The 16,978-nt window shown below is 37.7% G+C and overlaps 2 protein-coding genes across 5 annotated transcripts in view; one reads left to right on the top strand and one right to left on the bottom strand.

Annotated features, from left to right (window-relative positions):
• Positions 1-16,978, top strand: part of cmss1 (cms1 ribosomal small subunit homolog) — a 373,767-nt gene that overhangs the window by 233,214 nt on the left and 123,575 nt on the right. Inside the window, exon 1 of one of the 3 annotated variants that reach the window (XM_039744875.1) lies at positions 190-296. The exons of the other annotated variants lie outside the window; for them this stretch is intronic. Within the exon in view, the coding sequence (XP_039600809.1) occupies positions 275-296 (22 nt within the window). The 5' untranslated portion in view covers positions 190-274. Of the gene's footprint in view, positions 1-189; positions 297-16,978 lie in introns of those variants that run through there. 3 annotated transcript variants of the gene reach the window in all.
• Positions 1-16,978, bottom strand: part of filip1l (filamin A interacting protein 1-like) — a 292,306-nt gene that overhangs the window by 212,033 nt on the left and 63,295 nt on the right. The window lies entirely within an intron of this gene.

The following is a 16,978-nucleotide window of genomic DNA, read 5'->3' as shown; positions in this document are numbered from 1 at the left end:
CTGAGCTGTTTAAGATGCAGTGCTTGATGTTTTTTTTTTAAAGGGATCTGATTTGTGCTTTAGCTGACTTTGGTAGTTTTGGACTGTGCTGTCATTTTTGTTGTGGACTTGTTACCATAGTGATTATAACACAGATTCCCCACGAAACATGCTGCTCTAATCCAGCTGCATTGGCTGTGGTTTTCCTCTCATTTTTCTATACTAAAAGAGCTGCTGCAGATCAAGATTCATCTTTAACTGGTCTCATGAGGAACTCTCTGGCATTTTAAGAAATATGTTGGCAGAATTAAATGGTGGTGGGTTTTAATATTTCATTTTTACAGTATTTTATCTGGTTAGCAGCTGCAGGATATATCCTGTTAAACACAATATAAGAGCTTTGTCACTGCTGACCTCAGGCCTTTGAGGTTACTGTAAATAACTTGGCTGTTCTTATGATTATTTTCCTAGTCTGGCATTTGCAAAGAGTTTGCTTTTGGTAGTTTAAAGTGGTGAAGAGAGATTTTTTGCATCATCTATGGGTGTGGTTTGCTGTCATCCTTGATGCGTTCTTTCACCTTTAACAACTAACTGTCAGCTGCTCTTTCTGTACAAGTATTCGGTGTAAAATGTGTGACCTACCAAAGATATAAGGTAAGAGCTTATCCTGGATGGAAAAACATTATCTTGCCAAGCTGCTAAGCTGTCAATGACATATGCAAGCTAATCAGTCAAGTAGTTCAAGGAAATTTTAATGCAAAATGCTTAGTGCATTTAGACAAAGTATTTAAAAGTCACAGTCTAAAACAAATCAATCATCCTAGGACTTGGAGACTGTAAGTGTAATCTTAAATAAAATGAATGGAAGTGAGTTATGCCCTACTACTATAAAGATCGACCAAGACTTAAATAAAAAATACAAACTTTAGTGGTCTGTGTTGTATTATTACATTTTCTGAGACCATGTCTACCATAGTTGCAGTGAAACATGAAAGGTGAGCTACAAAAAAAAGGTAATAATTTTTTCTTTGCCTTGATGTTAGACAAGCTAAGTGTCTGTTGGGATTCTTAGGACAAGAGTGCAGCATTTTAGTTTAAGCCTTAAAATGATAACAAAACCTTTCTGAAAGTTATTATTTGATCAAGCATGAAGAAATGTACAATACATCTTTAAACATATTATTTGTGCGAAATACACAGTAAAATAATTATATATCAATGTCAAGAAGTATAACTGGAAAAGCATTTAATTATATTTTCTAATATGACATTTGTGATATTCATAGTTTCAGGTAAAATATATACTTGTTGTAAGATGAATCCTTAAGTAATATACAGCCTTATATATTGTACCGGATGTATAGTGTACTGTGGCAGGTCGTAAGCGTCAAAGGAGCACCACATTTGCTTAGAATAAGAACTGCATGGAAGTAAATTGTGAGACTTGAGAAAAGGGCTTTGACAGTTTTCCCATATTTTTGTGTAGTTTTTTTACATTGTGTGTATATTTGGTGTTTTGTGCTATTTTGGTTGAATCTTGGCATTTGTACTTCGCATATTATATATGTTGCCAGTGTGAATTTCAGTGCCTTGAGTCTTTTTGTTTCTATTTCTGTGGGTACCTGTCTCTTGTCCATGTTTGATTCATCTGCTGTGTTTTGTGTATGAGATTCCATGGTTACAGACCTTGTTTTATGTTTCTTTACCACACATTTATCTAGCACTTACGTACATAATCTATATTTAGCCCAAGTAAATTTTATGATGCCAGGCTCCACAAAACTCCCAAACAGACTTCACTTTACAAAGTAGGTCTGCCCCGAAACTCATTCTGGCTTGTGGCCTGCACCCTTTAAAACCGGGCTTGTTAATTCCTGAAAGGGAGAGGAAAGTCGTAAAACCCCTGGCAAAAAAGAACAAAAACAATATTTATATAATCATAAGGTTTATTAATAACACAAGAATCCTATGACTGAATCTAAAGAGCATTCAAACAGGTCAAATTGAAAACCAACATCACGAAAAAGGAAATCCAAACATGACAGCCACAAATGTGAGTTGGTAAAATAGCTAATACCTCAGAACTGGCTTATAAAGGATCATTGTTGTCCAAATAGCTGTTACAACATGAGACACAGCCCACTTTGGGTTCATCTTGTAACAGACAAGATAAATATGGAACAAAGTTGAAGAATTTAAAAAAAAAAAATAGCCAAAGGAACACAAACATTAGCCGTTGAGCTCCTGGGTGATTCCAAATTTTTGTCATTTTAGCCTTTTCTTTTTGTTTGCTAGTTTCAGATATGACTTTGTCTAAAACTCTTCCTCCAAGACTAACATCCTAGAGTCATATTTTCTGTGCTACAGCTGATAATGATAATGATATTTGGTGTGTACTATTAAAGGAAACTGTTTCTCAGATTACAAATTCTGATGTAGTTGTCTCTTATCTTCTTTTGCATTTGTGCATCTGGGCCTTGCACTTCTTTTTTTTATCTTGGTTAAATCCAGTTTGCCCTCTTCTCTCAAGAAGATAGTAGACACTTGTGCATGAAATCATTTGTTTCTTAGCAATTTTTACATCAAATAACCTTTGTTTCATTAAACAGCAATAGACTGACATGTTTCTTGAGAAAACTTCTTCATTTTTAACCAAGAATCAAACTTTAGGAATGCCAATACCTTGCAACTCAAAGAAGAACAGTTTATGTGCTTTATTATACAGCATAACAATTTCACCTGTGCTAACACAATTACAAAGGTTTCTCTAATAACCAATTCACAATTAAGCAAGATTAATTAAGGAGAAGTTAAGGGAGTTTACCATTAGGACACTGTAGTAATGGCTGCTGAAAATAAGGCTTTGCAGTCATATGTGAAGAGTAAATTATAAATCCATCATTTTAAACTGTAATAGCCATTTTCAACATTAGTAATGTCTTACCTGTGTTTTTGAATTGGATTAATGGTGTGCTGCCAAAAAAGTATTACTTTGCTCCAAAAATGTAAGAATTTCTGGGTGATACCAAACCTTTGAATACTAGTGTAACATCAACCATCCAACTCACTTACAAGGATTAATAAAGTTTATCTAAACTAATAAGAACAATATTTTGCTCCTGTAACTAGATCATATACTAGAAAGGGTCTCTTAAAGGGTAAGAAAAGGGTCCCTGTTAATTTAGAGTTGGGTTTTAATGGAACCAGATCTGTTCAAAGACATTGTCTTTTGCCTTCCGTGAAATTTTGATGAGTTTTTAATGACCTTCAGCGGGATCATTAAAATTTTATTAATAGGAAATGTTAAAGCAATTGCCTGCTGGAATTAGAGTTGAAGTTCCATGAGAGAGAATTGGCCATCAGATATGAGAGATCAGAGGAGTGAGCCGAAGATGGTGTGTTGTTTGAGCATGTAAGCTGGTCACTTTAATACAGAGTAGTTTTTTTGTTTCTTTTGCGTACTGTACTCATACCAATTCATGTTGACTACACATTATTAATACAGTATTTTTTTTTCTTCAACCAGAGCACAAGAAGGTTTTAAGAACCTACTCAGGGTGATATAATTGGATCAATATGAACATTTCACTTTTCATTTATTCCGTTCTAGCAACACCACCAAATTTGTTACCTTTTGCATTTTTTTTTTTTTTTTTTTTTGAGAAATTGGATTAAAAAACTTAATTAGAGGATAAATGGATCAATTTAGCTATGCATATATTTTTTTTTGAAAACTTGCAGTCTCAAGTTATTTAGTACTGAGTGAAAATCTTTGTAGTGAATAGTGGCGAAATATGTCCCTGCAAAGGCTTCTTCATTAAACACCTGCCCTCAATTCCTATAGTACGCGCCCTTTAAACTGCTTGTGTTTCAGGGAGCAAAAGAAACTGAACAAAAGGCCGAGAGGAAAAAAAAAAAAGCTAAAATTGCTGTCATCACTTTAGGAGCTCAATAGTTCAAGGCAACTAAACTTACTTAATGATTTATTTGTACATTGTAATGAGCACTGCAACAAAAGATATTCAAATAGAATACTGCAGATACGTGGCTCCACCCATTTGAGAAGTGCTTCTGTTTGCTATGCTAATTTTCTGTCACTTTGACCATTACATCCACTATGTGGCATAACAACAAACAAGAAGTCTGCCACTGCTTGCTGGTGCACTGTTTGTGTATTTTTTTCTAGCTGTTTTTTACCTTTTGCATCGGATCTTTCTTTGCCTTTCCATTAGGTTAAAAACTGATAACACGCATTTGCATCCCTTTCCTCTTTCGGCCTTAACACGAGCCCTCGTAGAACTGTTCTCTGCTGGCTGCAACCTGTGTGGGTAAGTGGAAACTTCCTCATTGATTCTCTGCTTCTCTTCTCAACTAACTTTGATGAATAGGTGGTAGAAACTGCTCCTTCAATTGCTGAGTACTTGTGGAAATCCCAGTGGTGACGACGATATACTGGTTAATGTGTTATTTTAATTGGGCTGAGGAGGTAAACAAAAGGGAACATTGCTTTGCTTCCAGTCTGGAATTTGCGTGGGTGATTTCTGGAAATCTACTATGATAAACATCATTTGGTTGTCATGGATTACCATGTATACTTTGCTATCTAATGCAGTCATATCTACTAAAGTAAAATACTAACCAGATGAATTGTATCGACTTTGAACAAACTATGAATTGCCTGCTGATCTCGTGCTGCACCACGGCATTCACCGGGGGTCTCATCGTCGTTTTTGTCTCAACAGGAGTAGCAATGGGTTTATTGCTTCACATTTGTCTGAAGGATGCACTTGTCACCATATATTTGAGCAATGTGTTGATCAAAATGTGCTGATTCCTTTGGTAACATCACCAGAATATGTGTCCATAGGCACTTTGAAGTTTGGATTGTTTAGTACTCGATCTATCTCTAACAAAGCTCTGCTGGTTGGTGATTTTATTATAGACACTAAGATGAACTGTTTATGTCTTACGGAGACTTGGCAGCAACTGGGTGATTATTTTCATCTAAATCAAGCGCACCCTCTCGGGTTTGTCTGCATCTCTAAATCCCATTCTTTAGGGAGGGGAGGCAGTCTTGCATTAATTCACTGCAAATACCTAAAATTATCACTAACACCTCTTACAGCGTATCCATGCTTTGAACTGTTAGCTGGCAAACTCTGCAGACCTTCACCTATTAATTGCTGTTTTATATAGATCTCCTAAACTATTAAGTGTTTTTATTGCTGAACCTTTTACTGTTTTAACAACTTTGTGTGCAGTGTCTACTAACGTTATCCTTATGGGTGATTTTCACATACACTTTGACATGTCAACTGATGCACTGACAAATGATTTTAATGAAATCCTTGACTGTTTTAATTCAATATACAGTGGAACCTCGGTTCACGAACGTCCCGGTTCACGTACAACTCGGTTCATGACCAAAAAGCTCGCCAAACTTTTGCCTCGGTTCATAACCACACACTCGGTATACGAACAAGCCAATTTCCCTTGCCTGCCTGAGCTGAGCTGAGAGAGAGAGAGAGAGCAAGAGCGAGCGAGCACGTGCCTGCTGGGGAGGGGGTGGATGAGATTGCTGCACGTGTTGGCTTGCACTTACTGGCTGCAGATAGGCAGGCAAACCATCCCCCCAGTTCCATGTGCCTGCTGGGGAGGGGGGGGAGGAGGAGGAGGAGGAGATTGCTGCACGTGTTTGCCTGCCTATTGGCAGGCTGTACGTGCTAGCGCACCATCCCCCCAGCACAGGCAGCCTGAGAGAGAAAGAAAGAGAGGGAGAAAGCGAGCCGCGTGGCTGCAAGAGCTCTGTTCATTGTTCTCCTTCCATTGGCTTCTAAGCAAGTGAATAGTGGTGAGAAGAAAATTGAAATCGAAGTAAAGAAAGAAATTACAAGAGGTGGAAAAACTGTTTACCAGTTTACTCATTTACCAATCTGAGAACTCTCGTGCTTTCAAGCAGCACAATGTAAACAAAGCCAGACTGCCAGTAATGTGGGGCGCAAACACGAAGGATTGGGTCACAAGGAGTTTGTTTTTGGAATGGCTGCATGAGGCGTTCACTCCCACCAGCTAAACAGCTAAAAGCACCAGAAACCCAAGAAATCACAAGAGAGAAAACACCTGAAGGAAAGCACTTCATGCCAGAACTCGACTCATGCAAGGTTAGTTTTCTTGGTGGTTTTTGTATTATCGATTTTTCAAAAGTTTAATTTTTTAGTTCATAATGCGATTTGTTGCAATGTTATTTTTCTCTTTTTTCAAATGTTCCCTTTTTTCCTTGTGCTTAAAACTCATTAAAAAAATTGTTTACATGGAGGACTTCATCGTGTGATTTGTTGCAATGTTACCTTTTTGTTTGCTTGTGAGTTGGTTTTGCAAGCGCTTCGGATTTGTTGTTCCTTTTTTTCTGCTGTGCTTAAAACTCATTTTATAAACATTGTTTACAGCGATCAGGCTTTAGGTTTAATAGCGTGATCTCCTGCAATCTTACTTTTTTGTTTGCATGTGAGTTGGTTTTTGCAAGCGCTTCGTTTTTTGTTGTTCCTTTTTTTTCTGCTGTGCTTAAAACTCATTTTTAAAAAAATGCTGCGCGAGCACGTGCTACAGAGAGATTAGAGAGTGCCAGCGAGCAAGCGCAGAGAGAGCACAGGCAGCTGACAGGGAAGGGATGGGGGGAGAATAGGTGTGTGTGTGTGTGTGTGTGTGTGCACGCGCTGGCGCTACACAGAGAGAGAGAGAGAGCGAGCGCGTGAGCCAGCCTGCCCCTGTAGCTGAGGTAGGGAGGGAGGGGCTTTGGTGGTGTGTGTGCTACAGAGAGAGAGAGAGCGCGAGCGAGCCAGCTCGTGTAGCTGATCAGGGAGCCTGGGTGTTTTGTGTCAGTGTTATTCAATGTTTTTACATTAGTTTACTATTACACTGTGGATTCTATGGTGTAATTAACTATATTTGTGCTTAATCTTTACATATTTTTACATATTTACATACAGTTTATACGGTCTGAACGGATTAATTGTATTTACATACAATCCTATGGGGGGAAACTGCTTCGGTCTACGACCAAAGTTCTGGAACGAATTATGGTCGTGAATCGAGGTTCCACTGTATCAACTTTTCGACTCATAACAAGGGTCATATTTTAGACTTAGTTTGCTGCTCTGGTATAATACCTCACAGTCTTTTTCCTACTGAATAACCCATCTTCGATCACAAAATGATTACATTTGATGTTAGCTTACCTCTCAGTAAAATAAAGGTTCAGCGTGTGATTTCGTTTTGTAATGTCAAGCATGTAAACCCAGAGAGCCTTATAAATTTAGTTTTTATAATTTAGAATTAGTAGACTATTACAATGTTACTGTGTCTTCTGCCTTAGATACACTAGCTCCGTTAAAAACATGGCCTGTTTCATTTATTCACACTGCTCCCTGGTTTACATCTGAACTCCGTTAGCTCAAAGCCATGGGCCGACAGTTGGAACGTCTAGCTGAAAAGACGGGTCTTGTTGTACATAAGGAAATGTATTCAGGTCATATGTTAAAATACAAAAATGCTTTCTCTGCTACCAAAACTGTATACTATTCTAACATTATCAATACTGGAGGTAAAAATACTAGAGCTCTTCTTTTCTACAATGAATAGGCTAATTACACCACCACAAAATGTTGCTTACCATAACCTCTCTGTTAAATACTGTTGTACTTTTTTGGATTTCTTCAACTCAACAATTGAAAAAATCCACCAGCAACTTGCTTCCTCTGTTTCTGCAGAAAATGACATACTTTCCACTATCACACATATTCCCTTACCATTCACCCTCACCATCTCTGGGTTTATAACAAAATCTAATTTTTCCACATGCCAATTAGATCCAATTCCTACAAGCTTTGTTAAGTCCTGTTTATCATGTCTCCCCCATGATAACTACTATAGTTCAATCTTCCCTTACTACAGGCATGGTCCCCCTCTTACTGAAAACTGCCTCAATTACTCCAACTCTGAAAAAACCTGGTTTAGACCCTAACATCCTTAACAATTATCGGCCTATTTCAAATGCTTCATTCATATCTAAAGTTCTCGAAAACATAGTTACCTCCCAACTTCAGTCCCATCTTTCAAAAAATAACCTTTTTGAACAGTCTCAATATGGGTTTTGTCCTAAACACAGCACAGAAACTGCCTTGGTCAAAATCACAAATGATCTTCTCCATGCAGCTGACATGGTACTTTTATCAGTTTTTGTACTTCTTCCTCAGCTCTGCATTTGACACCATATCCCATCAGATACTGCTTTACTTTCTGTACCACACATCAAACTCTATTTTGTGGGAACTTGAGCATTCTCTCATAGTGCACCTCAACTCTGGAATTCTCTTTCCTCTCATATCCATCAGCTAGACTCAATAACACATTGTAAAACTGCCCTCAAAATGTATCTTTTTAAACTGGCATACCAACTATGAATTTAACACTGTTACTGCCTGTTATCTTTGTATGTTTGCTACTACCTCTGTACCTTATTGCTTTTTGATTTTATGGTTCTGTTTGTTTTTATTTTATTATTGTTGTAGAATTTCATTGTAAGGTGACCTCGAATGTTAAGAAAGGCTCCTTTTAAATAAAATGTATTATTATTGTAACAACAGCAAAATACTTTAGATAAGCATTGTGGTCTAAGGATATACGTATTATAACAATGTGGGTATATTCTCGCATGGCATGTTTCCTTTCCCAATTAGTAATGTTAATTTCCTCTAGTTATTTTTTTAGTCAAACAGTCAGAAGGTGGATGTTGTGTAGCCTTGTCTGTGGTTTTACTGGTATCATTACACATATTTGTTGTTTTGGGGTGAAGTGGTGGCTCTGAGACTAAGGATCTGCGCTGGTATCTATAAGGTTTCTGGCTCAAATCCCCATTGATGCCAAAAAGAGATCCTGCTCTGCTGGGCCCTTGAGCAAGGCCCTTAACCTGCAGTTGCTCCTGGGGTGCTGTACAATGGCTGATCCTGCATTCTGACTCCAAGGGTTATATGAAAACTAACAAATTCATAATATAAGAAATTGTCTAAGGAGAAATAAAGAACAAAGAGAAGTACCAAATCTGTATCTCCTGTGGCTGTTCATTATCAGCTTTCTTAACAGCAGTCGTTTTGTCGGGGTATGACACATTCTTTATGTCAAGTGTATATTTTGCAGTGCATTTTTTGACAGACATGTGCCCTCTAAAATGTTTGGGATGAAGACACATTTTTCCTTGACTTAATCCTTTGCTTCACAGTTTAAAATTACAAATCAGTCAATTCAGATGTGTTTGTAGTGCACATTGCAGACTTTAATTTAAGGGTATTTGCGTATATTTCAGACACAACATGTTTGATTTGTAATTTTAAACTGTGGAGCATAGGGGTGAATCAAGGAAAATGTGCCATTGCTCTTTGCAGTTCAAAATCACTGCTTATAATTTGAGTGCCACCTACATGAGACACTCGGTGAACCATCTAATTGTTCCCACCCAGTTTTAAGCAAATTTAACTCACGATTGTCTCCAGCAAGGTTAGTAATGAGATAAATTTGTTCAGCTCAATTGAAACACCTCTGACTTGCAAAAGTGGAATATTTTCCAAAAAGTACAGTCCCTTATATCATCATCCTAGCCTTGGAACAGCTAAATGTCTGTCTTTGTCTTCAGGCAGAGAGTGTTGGAGAACTCCAAATGGAACCTTTTTATTTCATAGTTAACAAAACCCTGAATTTTAGTATAAATATTTTCTGTGCTAATTTTGCTTTTCTAAGTGACATCTGTTAAAACCCTGTTTTCCATAATGTTTTCATTATTGATTATTTGAGCTTTGTATTGGTATGTCCCTCTGTCATGCCTGCATACAGTAAGTGCATTCTGTCTCAAATTTTGTATCCTTTTTTCTGGTTCTGCTCTGTTTGTATTTTCAATTCCAATGTCTAAATTTCTGTAAACTATTATATTGAATTTTTGTGTTTGTAATTGTGTTTTATACAGTTTTTTCCTTGCATCCCATATAATGCCACTTTGTTTTTAGTTGTTTTTGCACTCTAGTAAGTTACCAGACATTTATAAAAGAATTGTTATAACTGTACTTAAGCCCAACTACTACTGCTGACAGACTTATCTTTGTAGTAAGAAACAGAGGTAGCATGCTTATCCTCCATTTCCCAAGGCCTTTTAAGGCACACTGCCAAGAATCATTCAGCCCCTAGTGACTCCACAGTAAAATTGCATTCAAGTGACTAAATAAAACATTGCAAGTTGAGCACCTGTGAAGAAAATGCTAATGCCTTAAGGATTGATGGAAAGAGTGTAGTTGCATTTAATGTTGTACATTTAGGTTCGATTGAAGTTGCTATTGTTGCCTAAAAGGTGATTTCACTGCCCTGTGTAAAGTTTAATTCTTTGGTTCATGTACTGTTTTTTACTCTTTGTCAGCAATATGATCTTATAAATTTAAACTCTGTCCTGCCCTTTGGCAGTAACTGTTCCTGTTGGGAGATGAGTATTCAGTGCTGAAATTTTATTTATATGATACTAATTTTCTGAAAAGCAACATTCTAGGAAACTGTGTTCATGTAGTAGGTTTTTATATTGTTGACTGCTTAACCATCTGTATTTCACAATAGCCCGTAACCTTCACTTGTGTTAAGTGGGTTAAGAAAAATAAATTCAGTAAGCTGAATTAAGGAGTGGGTCCTCATAAAACCATTTCAAAAACCGAAAATTCATTTAGGCCAGCTATTCACAAATCACATACATTGAATATTAGGAAGAAATGAACACCATGATCTGATCTGCAGATGATACAGAGGTTTGAGACAAGCATGGAAATGTGAGTGGATGCAATACTCCCCATAGGAACTAACAATTAATGTGAACAGTTTCAAAGTTGTGTACAAAATAGAATTCAAATTCAAATCACATTTTAAATTCTGTTTAGATTTGAAGAAAGTTGAATGATGTGACGGTGAACCCCAAGGAGGGCAATCCGATTAGATTGTGGGAGGGGTCTGAGAGAGAATGAAACCCTATTTTATCAACCCCAGTATTAATGCAACCCAAGCACAGAAGCAGAAATGAAAAAATATATTTTTTGCTTGAAACTAAGCCATATCATGTAATGATATAATCATGTAAGCCATATCATGTAATGAACTACCCAAAAGTCTAGCTTTCTTACCTTACATAAAAGACTGACATGTTCACATCAAATTCCTGAACACATACAGTGTTCTGCACTTCCCCTAACTAGTGTTTCATATGAAGAATATTCTTCTCTAGCTTCCATGAACATAGCTAGCATTGTGAGGGACCCAATCAATTACAGAATTTAAAAAAAATATATATATATGTGTATGTGTATGTGTGTGTGTATATATATATATATATATATATATATATATATATATATATATATATATATAATAATCTTCATTTGGATCTTGATCTCTGTTTGTCCGTGAATGAATTATAAGAAGAAGCACTAGATGGCAGTAGAGAGACAACTAAAACATAGGCATTGCATTAAGAATCTCCTCCAGGCTCATACTACTGAAGACTGTAGTACTCCAGTCACACCTCAAAACACAGACATTCAAACTAAACAAATTGTTGTGCTTTAAATTAACTAATGAGATCTTCATTTAGATCTTGATCTTTGTTTATCTGTGAATTCCACGCATGCGTAGACCACCTTCCAGTTTAGTACGTTGTTGTTACTCACGGATGTCAACAATGTGCCGGAATAACGAAAGGGGTTGTGGACAGTGTTACACTGGTTAGCTCCTGAGGCCTGGTTGGAGAATGAGATTGCCGAAGGTAAAAGGTACGTGCATACGTTACATTTGAATAAAAGAAAGACAGTGGGTGAAATGAATGACAACGTAACAGCACGTTCCGGAAATTATTATTGTTATGTTGTAGCCGGCGAGTGCTGCGAATCTCACAGTTGTACCGTGCCTTGCTCACATGTCAGTGAAGTGATCCCTATTTATGCTTTAATGAGCCTGGAATACCTATGTACGCCCCTTTTATAACCATTGCTCCTTGTATATATTGCCTTACTCTTTGGATTGCCACAAAGCAACCTGCGAAATTGGAGAAAGGTTGAGAAGACATCGTGAGAGGAAATAATAGCTATGTGAAAACGAGACGCACTGTGAACAGACAGAAGCAGAAATGCTCCTACACCACCACATAATTACTTTTTGGACAGCGATTCCGAGTAGGCCGTTCTTATCGAATCAATGTCCAAGGGTTTTCTTTTGTAATTTTGTTTCCCTTATAAAAAATCATAATGCTGTGCAACGAAGGGCCCGGTTCATGACTGGCAGCCACGTTTAAACAGGGAGCTCTTCACAAACCACTTTAACAAGCGCAACGTAGTGTATATGTATATGTGTGTGTGTGTGTGTGTATATATATATATATATATATATATATATATATATATATATATATATATATATATATATATACAATATATATATATACACACACATACAGTGGTACCTTGGTATACGTCCTTAATCCGTTCCAGATCCATGGACTTATACCAAACAGGACTTATACCAAACTAATTTTTCCCATAAGAAATAATGGGAAAATGATTAATTCGTTCCCATGAAAAAAAATCCTATTGTTATTGGCATATTATACATTGATGGGGTTGTATAAAATAATTTAAACACTGCTTAATACTAAAATACATAAATACAAAAGCAATTAGATGAAATAAATGAAAATGACTTGTCCGATAACAATGAGTTTAATTTTACTGCACCACAAAGGAGAGCGTTACAGCTCTTCCAAAGGAGCCTCTTCAGGCAAATGTGAAGCACTGCCGTTGTTCTTCTTCTGGCAGTCTTCAATCCAAATCCCTAAAGCAGATTCCATCCAGACTACTGCCTTATTACATCCACTTACAAATCGTTTTGTACCCTTTTTAAAAGGACACTGTGGCCGTAGATCTTATATTCCTTTCCTACTTTTTAAATAAAAAGAATCGTAGCCTTCAACAAATCCAAAACGTTTACCTTTTCGGCAATCATGAACATCTTCCATTTGCACTTGGGCATGGCCCCTGAAGCAGTAGCAGATCATTTTGGAGCCATAATGAAGGGCTTGACTATGCACAAAGATAAACACAAAAGAGCACAAAAGTTGACTCTTTACACAGCGAAACACGTTGATGCTGAATGAGCGAGACGAGACTTCCTGGTTAACACTGCATTCAGCACGCACGAACTTAACTGCGTGCTCTGATTGGTTAGCTTCTCAGTCATCCGCCAATAGCGTCCCTTGTATGAAATCAACTGGGCAAACCAACTGAGGAAGCATGTACAGGAAGTAAAAAGACACATTGTCCACAGAACCCGCGAAGCAGTGAAAAATCCGCATTATATATTTAGTTATGCTTTCATATAAAATCCACGATAGAGTGAAGCGCGATATAGTGAGGTATTACTGTACAGGTTAAAACTTTTTTTTGTTTTTGAAGGCGCGCGCCCGGTATACCACACGTGTTGTTCTAGCACACGAGTCGTATTCCAAACAAAGGTCCTATACCAAGCAAAATATTTCGCCTCTAAACAGGACGTATACCAAGTTGGACTTATTCCAAAGCAGACGTATACCGAGGTACCACTGTGTGTGTGTGTGTATATATATATACACACAGTGGTGTGAAAAACTATTTGCCCCCTTCCTGATTTCTTATTCTTTTGCATGTTTGTCACACAATCTTGGGTGCTGCAACAGGACAATGACCCAAAACACACCAGCAAATCCACCTCTGAATGGCTGAAGAAAAACAAAATGAAGACTTTGGAGTGGTCTAGTCAAAGTCCTGACCTGAATCCAATTGAGATGCTATGGCATGACCTTAAAAAGCCGGTTCATGCTAGAAAACCCTCAAATAAAGCTGAATTACAACATTTCTGCAAAGATGAGTGGGCCAAAATTCCTCCAGAGCGCTGTAAAAGACTCATTGCAAGTTATCGCAAACGCTTGATTGCAGTTATTGCTGCTAAGGGTGGCCCAACCAGTTATTAGGTTCAGGGGGCGATTACTTTTTCACACAGGGCCATGTAGGTTTGGATTTTTTTTCTCCCTAAATAATAAAAACCATCATTTTAAAAACTACATTTTGTGTTATATTTGACTAATTTAAATGTGTTTGATGATCAGAAACATTTTGTATGACAAACATGCAAAAGAATAAGAAATCAGGAAGGGGGCAAATAGTTTTTCACACCACTGTATACACACAGACACACACACAAATATATAAACTGCTCAAAAAATTAAAGGAACACTTTGAAAACACATCAGATCTCAATGGGAAAAAGAAATCCTCCTGGATATCTGTACTGATATAGACTGGGTAATGTGTTAGGAACGAAAGGATGCCACATCGTTTGATGGAAATGAAAATGATCAACCTACAGAGCCCAGAATTCAAAGACGCCCCAAAAATCAGAGTGAAAAAATTATGTGGCAGGCTAGTCCATTTTGCCAAAATTTAATTGCAGCAACTCAAAATTGTACGCAGCACTTTGTATGGCCCCTGTGTTCTTGTATACATGCCTGACAACATCAGTGCATGCTTCTAATGAGATGACAGATGGTGTTGTGGGGATCTCCTCCCAGATCTGGACCAGGGCATCACTGAGCTCCTGGACAGTCTGAGGTGCAACCTGGTGGCATTGGATGGACCAAAACATAATGTCCCAGAGGTGTTCTATTGGATTTAGGTCAGGAAAGTGTGGTTGCCAGTCAATAGTATCAATTCCTTCATCCTCCAGGAACTGCCTGCATACTCTCAGCACATGAGGCCAGGAATTGTCGTGCACCAGGAGCCACTGTACCAGCATAGGGTCTGACAATGGGTCCAAGGATTTCATCCTGATACCTAATGACAGCCAAGGTGCCTTTGTCAAGCCTGCAGCGGTCTGTGTGACCCTCCATGGATATGCCTCCCCAGACAATCATTAACCCACCACCAAACTGCTCGTGCTGAATGATGTTACAGGCAGCATAATGTTCTCCATGGCTTCTCCAGACCCTTTCACTTCTGTCACGTGCTCAGGGTGAACCTGCTCATCTGTAAAAAGCACAGGGCACCAGTGGTGCATCTGCCAATTCTGGTATTCTATGGCGAATGCCAATCGAGCTGCATGCTGCTGGGCAGTGAGCTCAGGGCCCATTAGAGGACATGGGGCCCTTGGGTCACCCTCATGAAGTCTTTCTGGTTGTTTGGTCAGAGACATTCACACCAGTGGCCTGCTGGAGGTCATTTTGTAGGGCTCTGGCAGTGCTCATCCTGTTCCTCCTTGCCCAAAGGAGCAGATACTGGTCCTGCTGATGGGTTATGGACCTTCTATGGCCCTCTCCAGCTCTTCTAGAGTAACTGCTTGTCTCCTAGTATCTCCTCCATGCCCTTGAGACTGTGCAGGGAGACACAGCAAACCTTCTGGCAATGACACGTATTGATGTGCCATCCTGGAGAAGTTGGACTACCTGTGCAATCTCTGTAGGGTCCAGGTATCGCCTCATGCTACCAGTAGTGACACTGACTGTAGCCAAATGTGAAACTAATGAAGAAACAGTCAGAATAGATGAGGAGGGAAAACTGTCAGTGGCCTCCACCTGTTAAACCATTCCTGTTTTGGGGGTCATCTCATTGTTGCCCCTCTAGTGCATCTGTTGTTAATTTCATTAACACCACAGCAGCTGAAACTGATTAACAACCCCCTCTGCTACTTAACTGACCAGATTAATATCCCATAAGTTTCATTGACTTTATGCTATACTCTGATTAAAAAGTGTTCCTTTAATTCTTTTGAGCAGTATATGTACACATATGTATGTATATATGTGTGTATATATATATATATATGTATATGTATGTGTATGTATGTGTGTGTATATATATATATATATATATATATATATATATATATATATATATATATATATATATATATATATAGCATACAACAATTCCATTTTAGTCACCATCAAAATTCTCCCCTTGAGATTCAATACATCAGTCCCATTCATAGACACATTTCTGATTCTCATCTTTTGTTACCGTATCTAATTGTTTATTATATATTACTAACATAGTAACAAATCATCTTCCCTTCAGCTCTAAGAGTGCAAAATTTGGCAAATTTGGGTTTTGCAAAGCACCAACCTAATTGTTTTTGGTCAAAAACTCCATGTGTGCAGATAAGTTGTCACAATAGAAAATGTGATTTTTGCATACTGCACAGCTTGGGACGCTTTTTTCCTGATGCTTTCCAACAGTTGCTTCAACAAGACTTTAGGCATACGATATTCAGCAGCAGAGTTGCTAACCTCTCCCATCTTCCAGGATATTGAACGATTAAAGGAATTTTTGTGTGTCCCCCCCTTGTAAATGATCGAAAACAAGGTTTAATACACATTTAAAATGTCTTGCCATTATACATTTGTAATTGCACATATTGTGAGTAGAGAGAGATTTCAGTTTCACTAGTGTTAACCTTGATGTTAAACCACACACTGTGAGTGCATTTGTATGTAATTTTTACATTAACAGAATTTTTGTATTGAGTAATTACACATGCCTCTGTGTTTTATCATGGTTTTTGCCATTTGTGGCAAATGTGCACTGCCAAACTATTCTAAATTGATTGTCAGTGTATGCAATTAGATCACAAAAGGTTATAAAGCTTGCATTCTACAGTATACAGAAAGGCAATGTTAATGTGTGTATAACACCTCATGAAAAGTACACAGCTGGATTTATTTTTTCTATAAACTTTTTAAAATGTTCTCCGTCATCTGCTTTTCATTTCTGAACAACTATAAGTAAACAAAAAATTTGTTCCTAAGTAATCTCATGTTTAAATTATTCAAACTTATGGTAGTTCCTATAAAGAGGGATGCTAACTGTTCCTGTAGCTTTCATGATTTTTTGCAAAAGTACAA

The sequence above is a fragment of the Polypterus senegalus genome, chromosome 2 (genome assembly GCF_016835505.1).
Source record: "Polypterus senegalus isolate Bchr_013 chromosome 2, ASM1683550v1, whole genome shotgun sequence".
Lineage (NCBI taxonomy): Eukaryota > Metazoa > Chordata > Cladistia > Polypteriformes > Polypteridae > Polypterus > Polypterus senegalus.
This window is presented reverse-complemented; position numbering and strand designations above follow the sequence as displayed.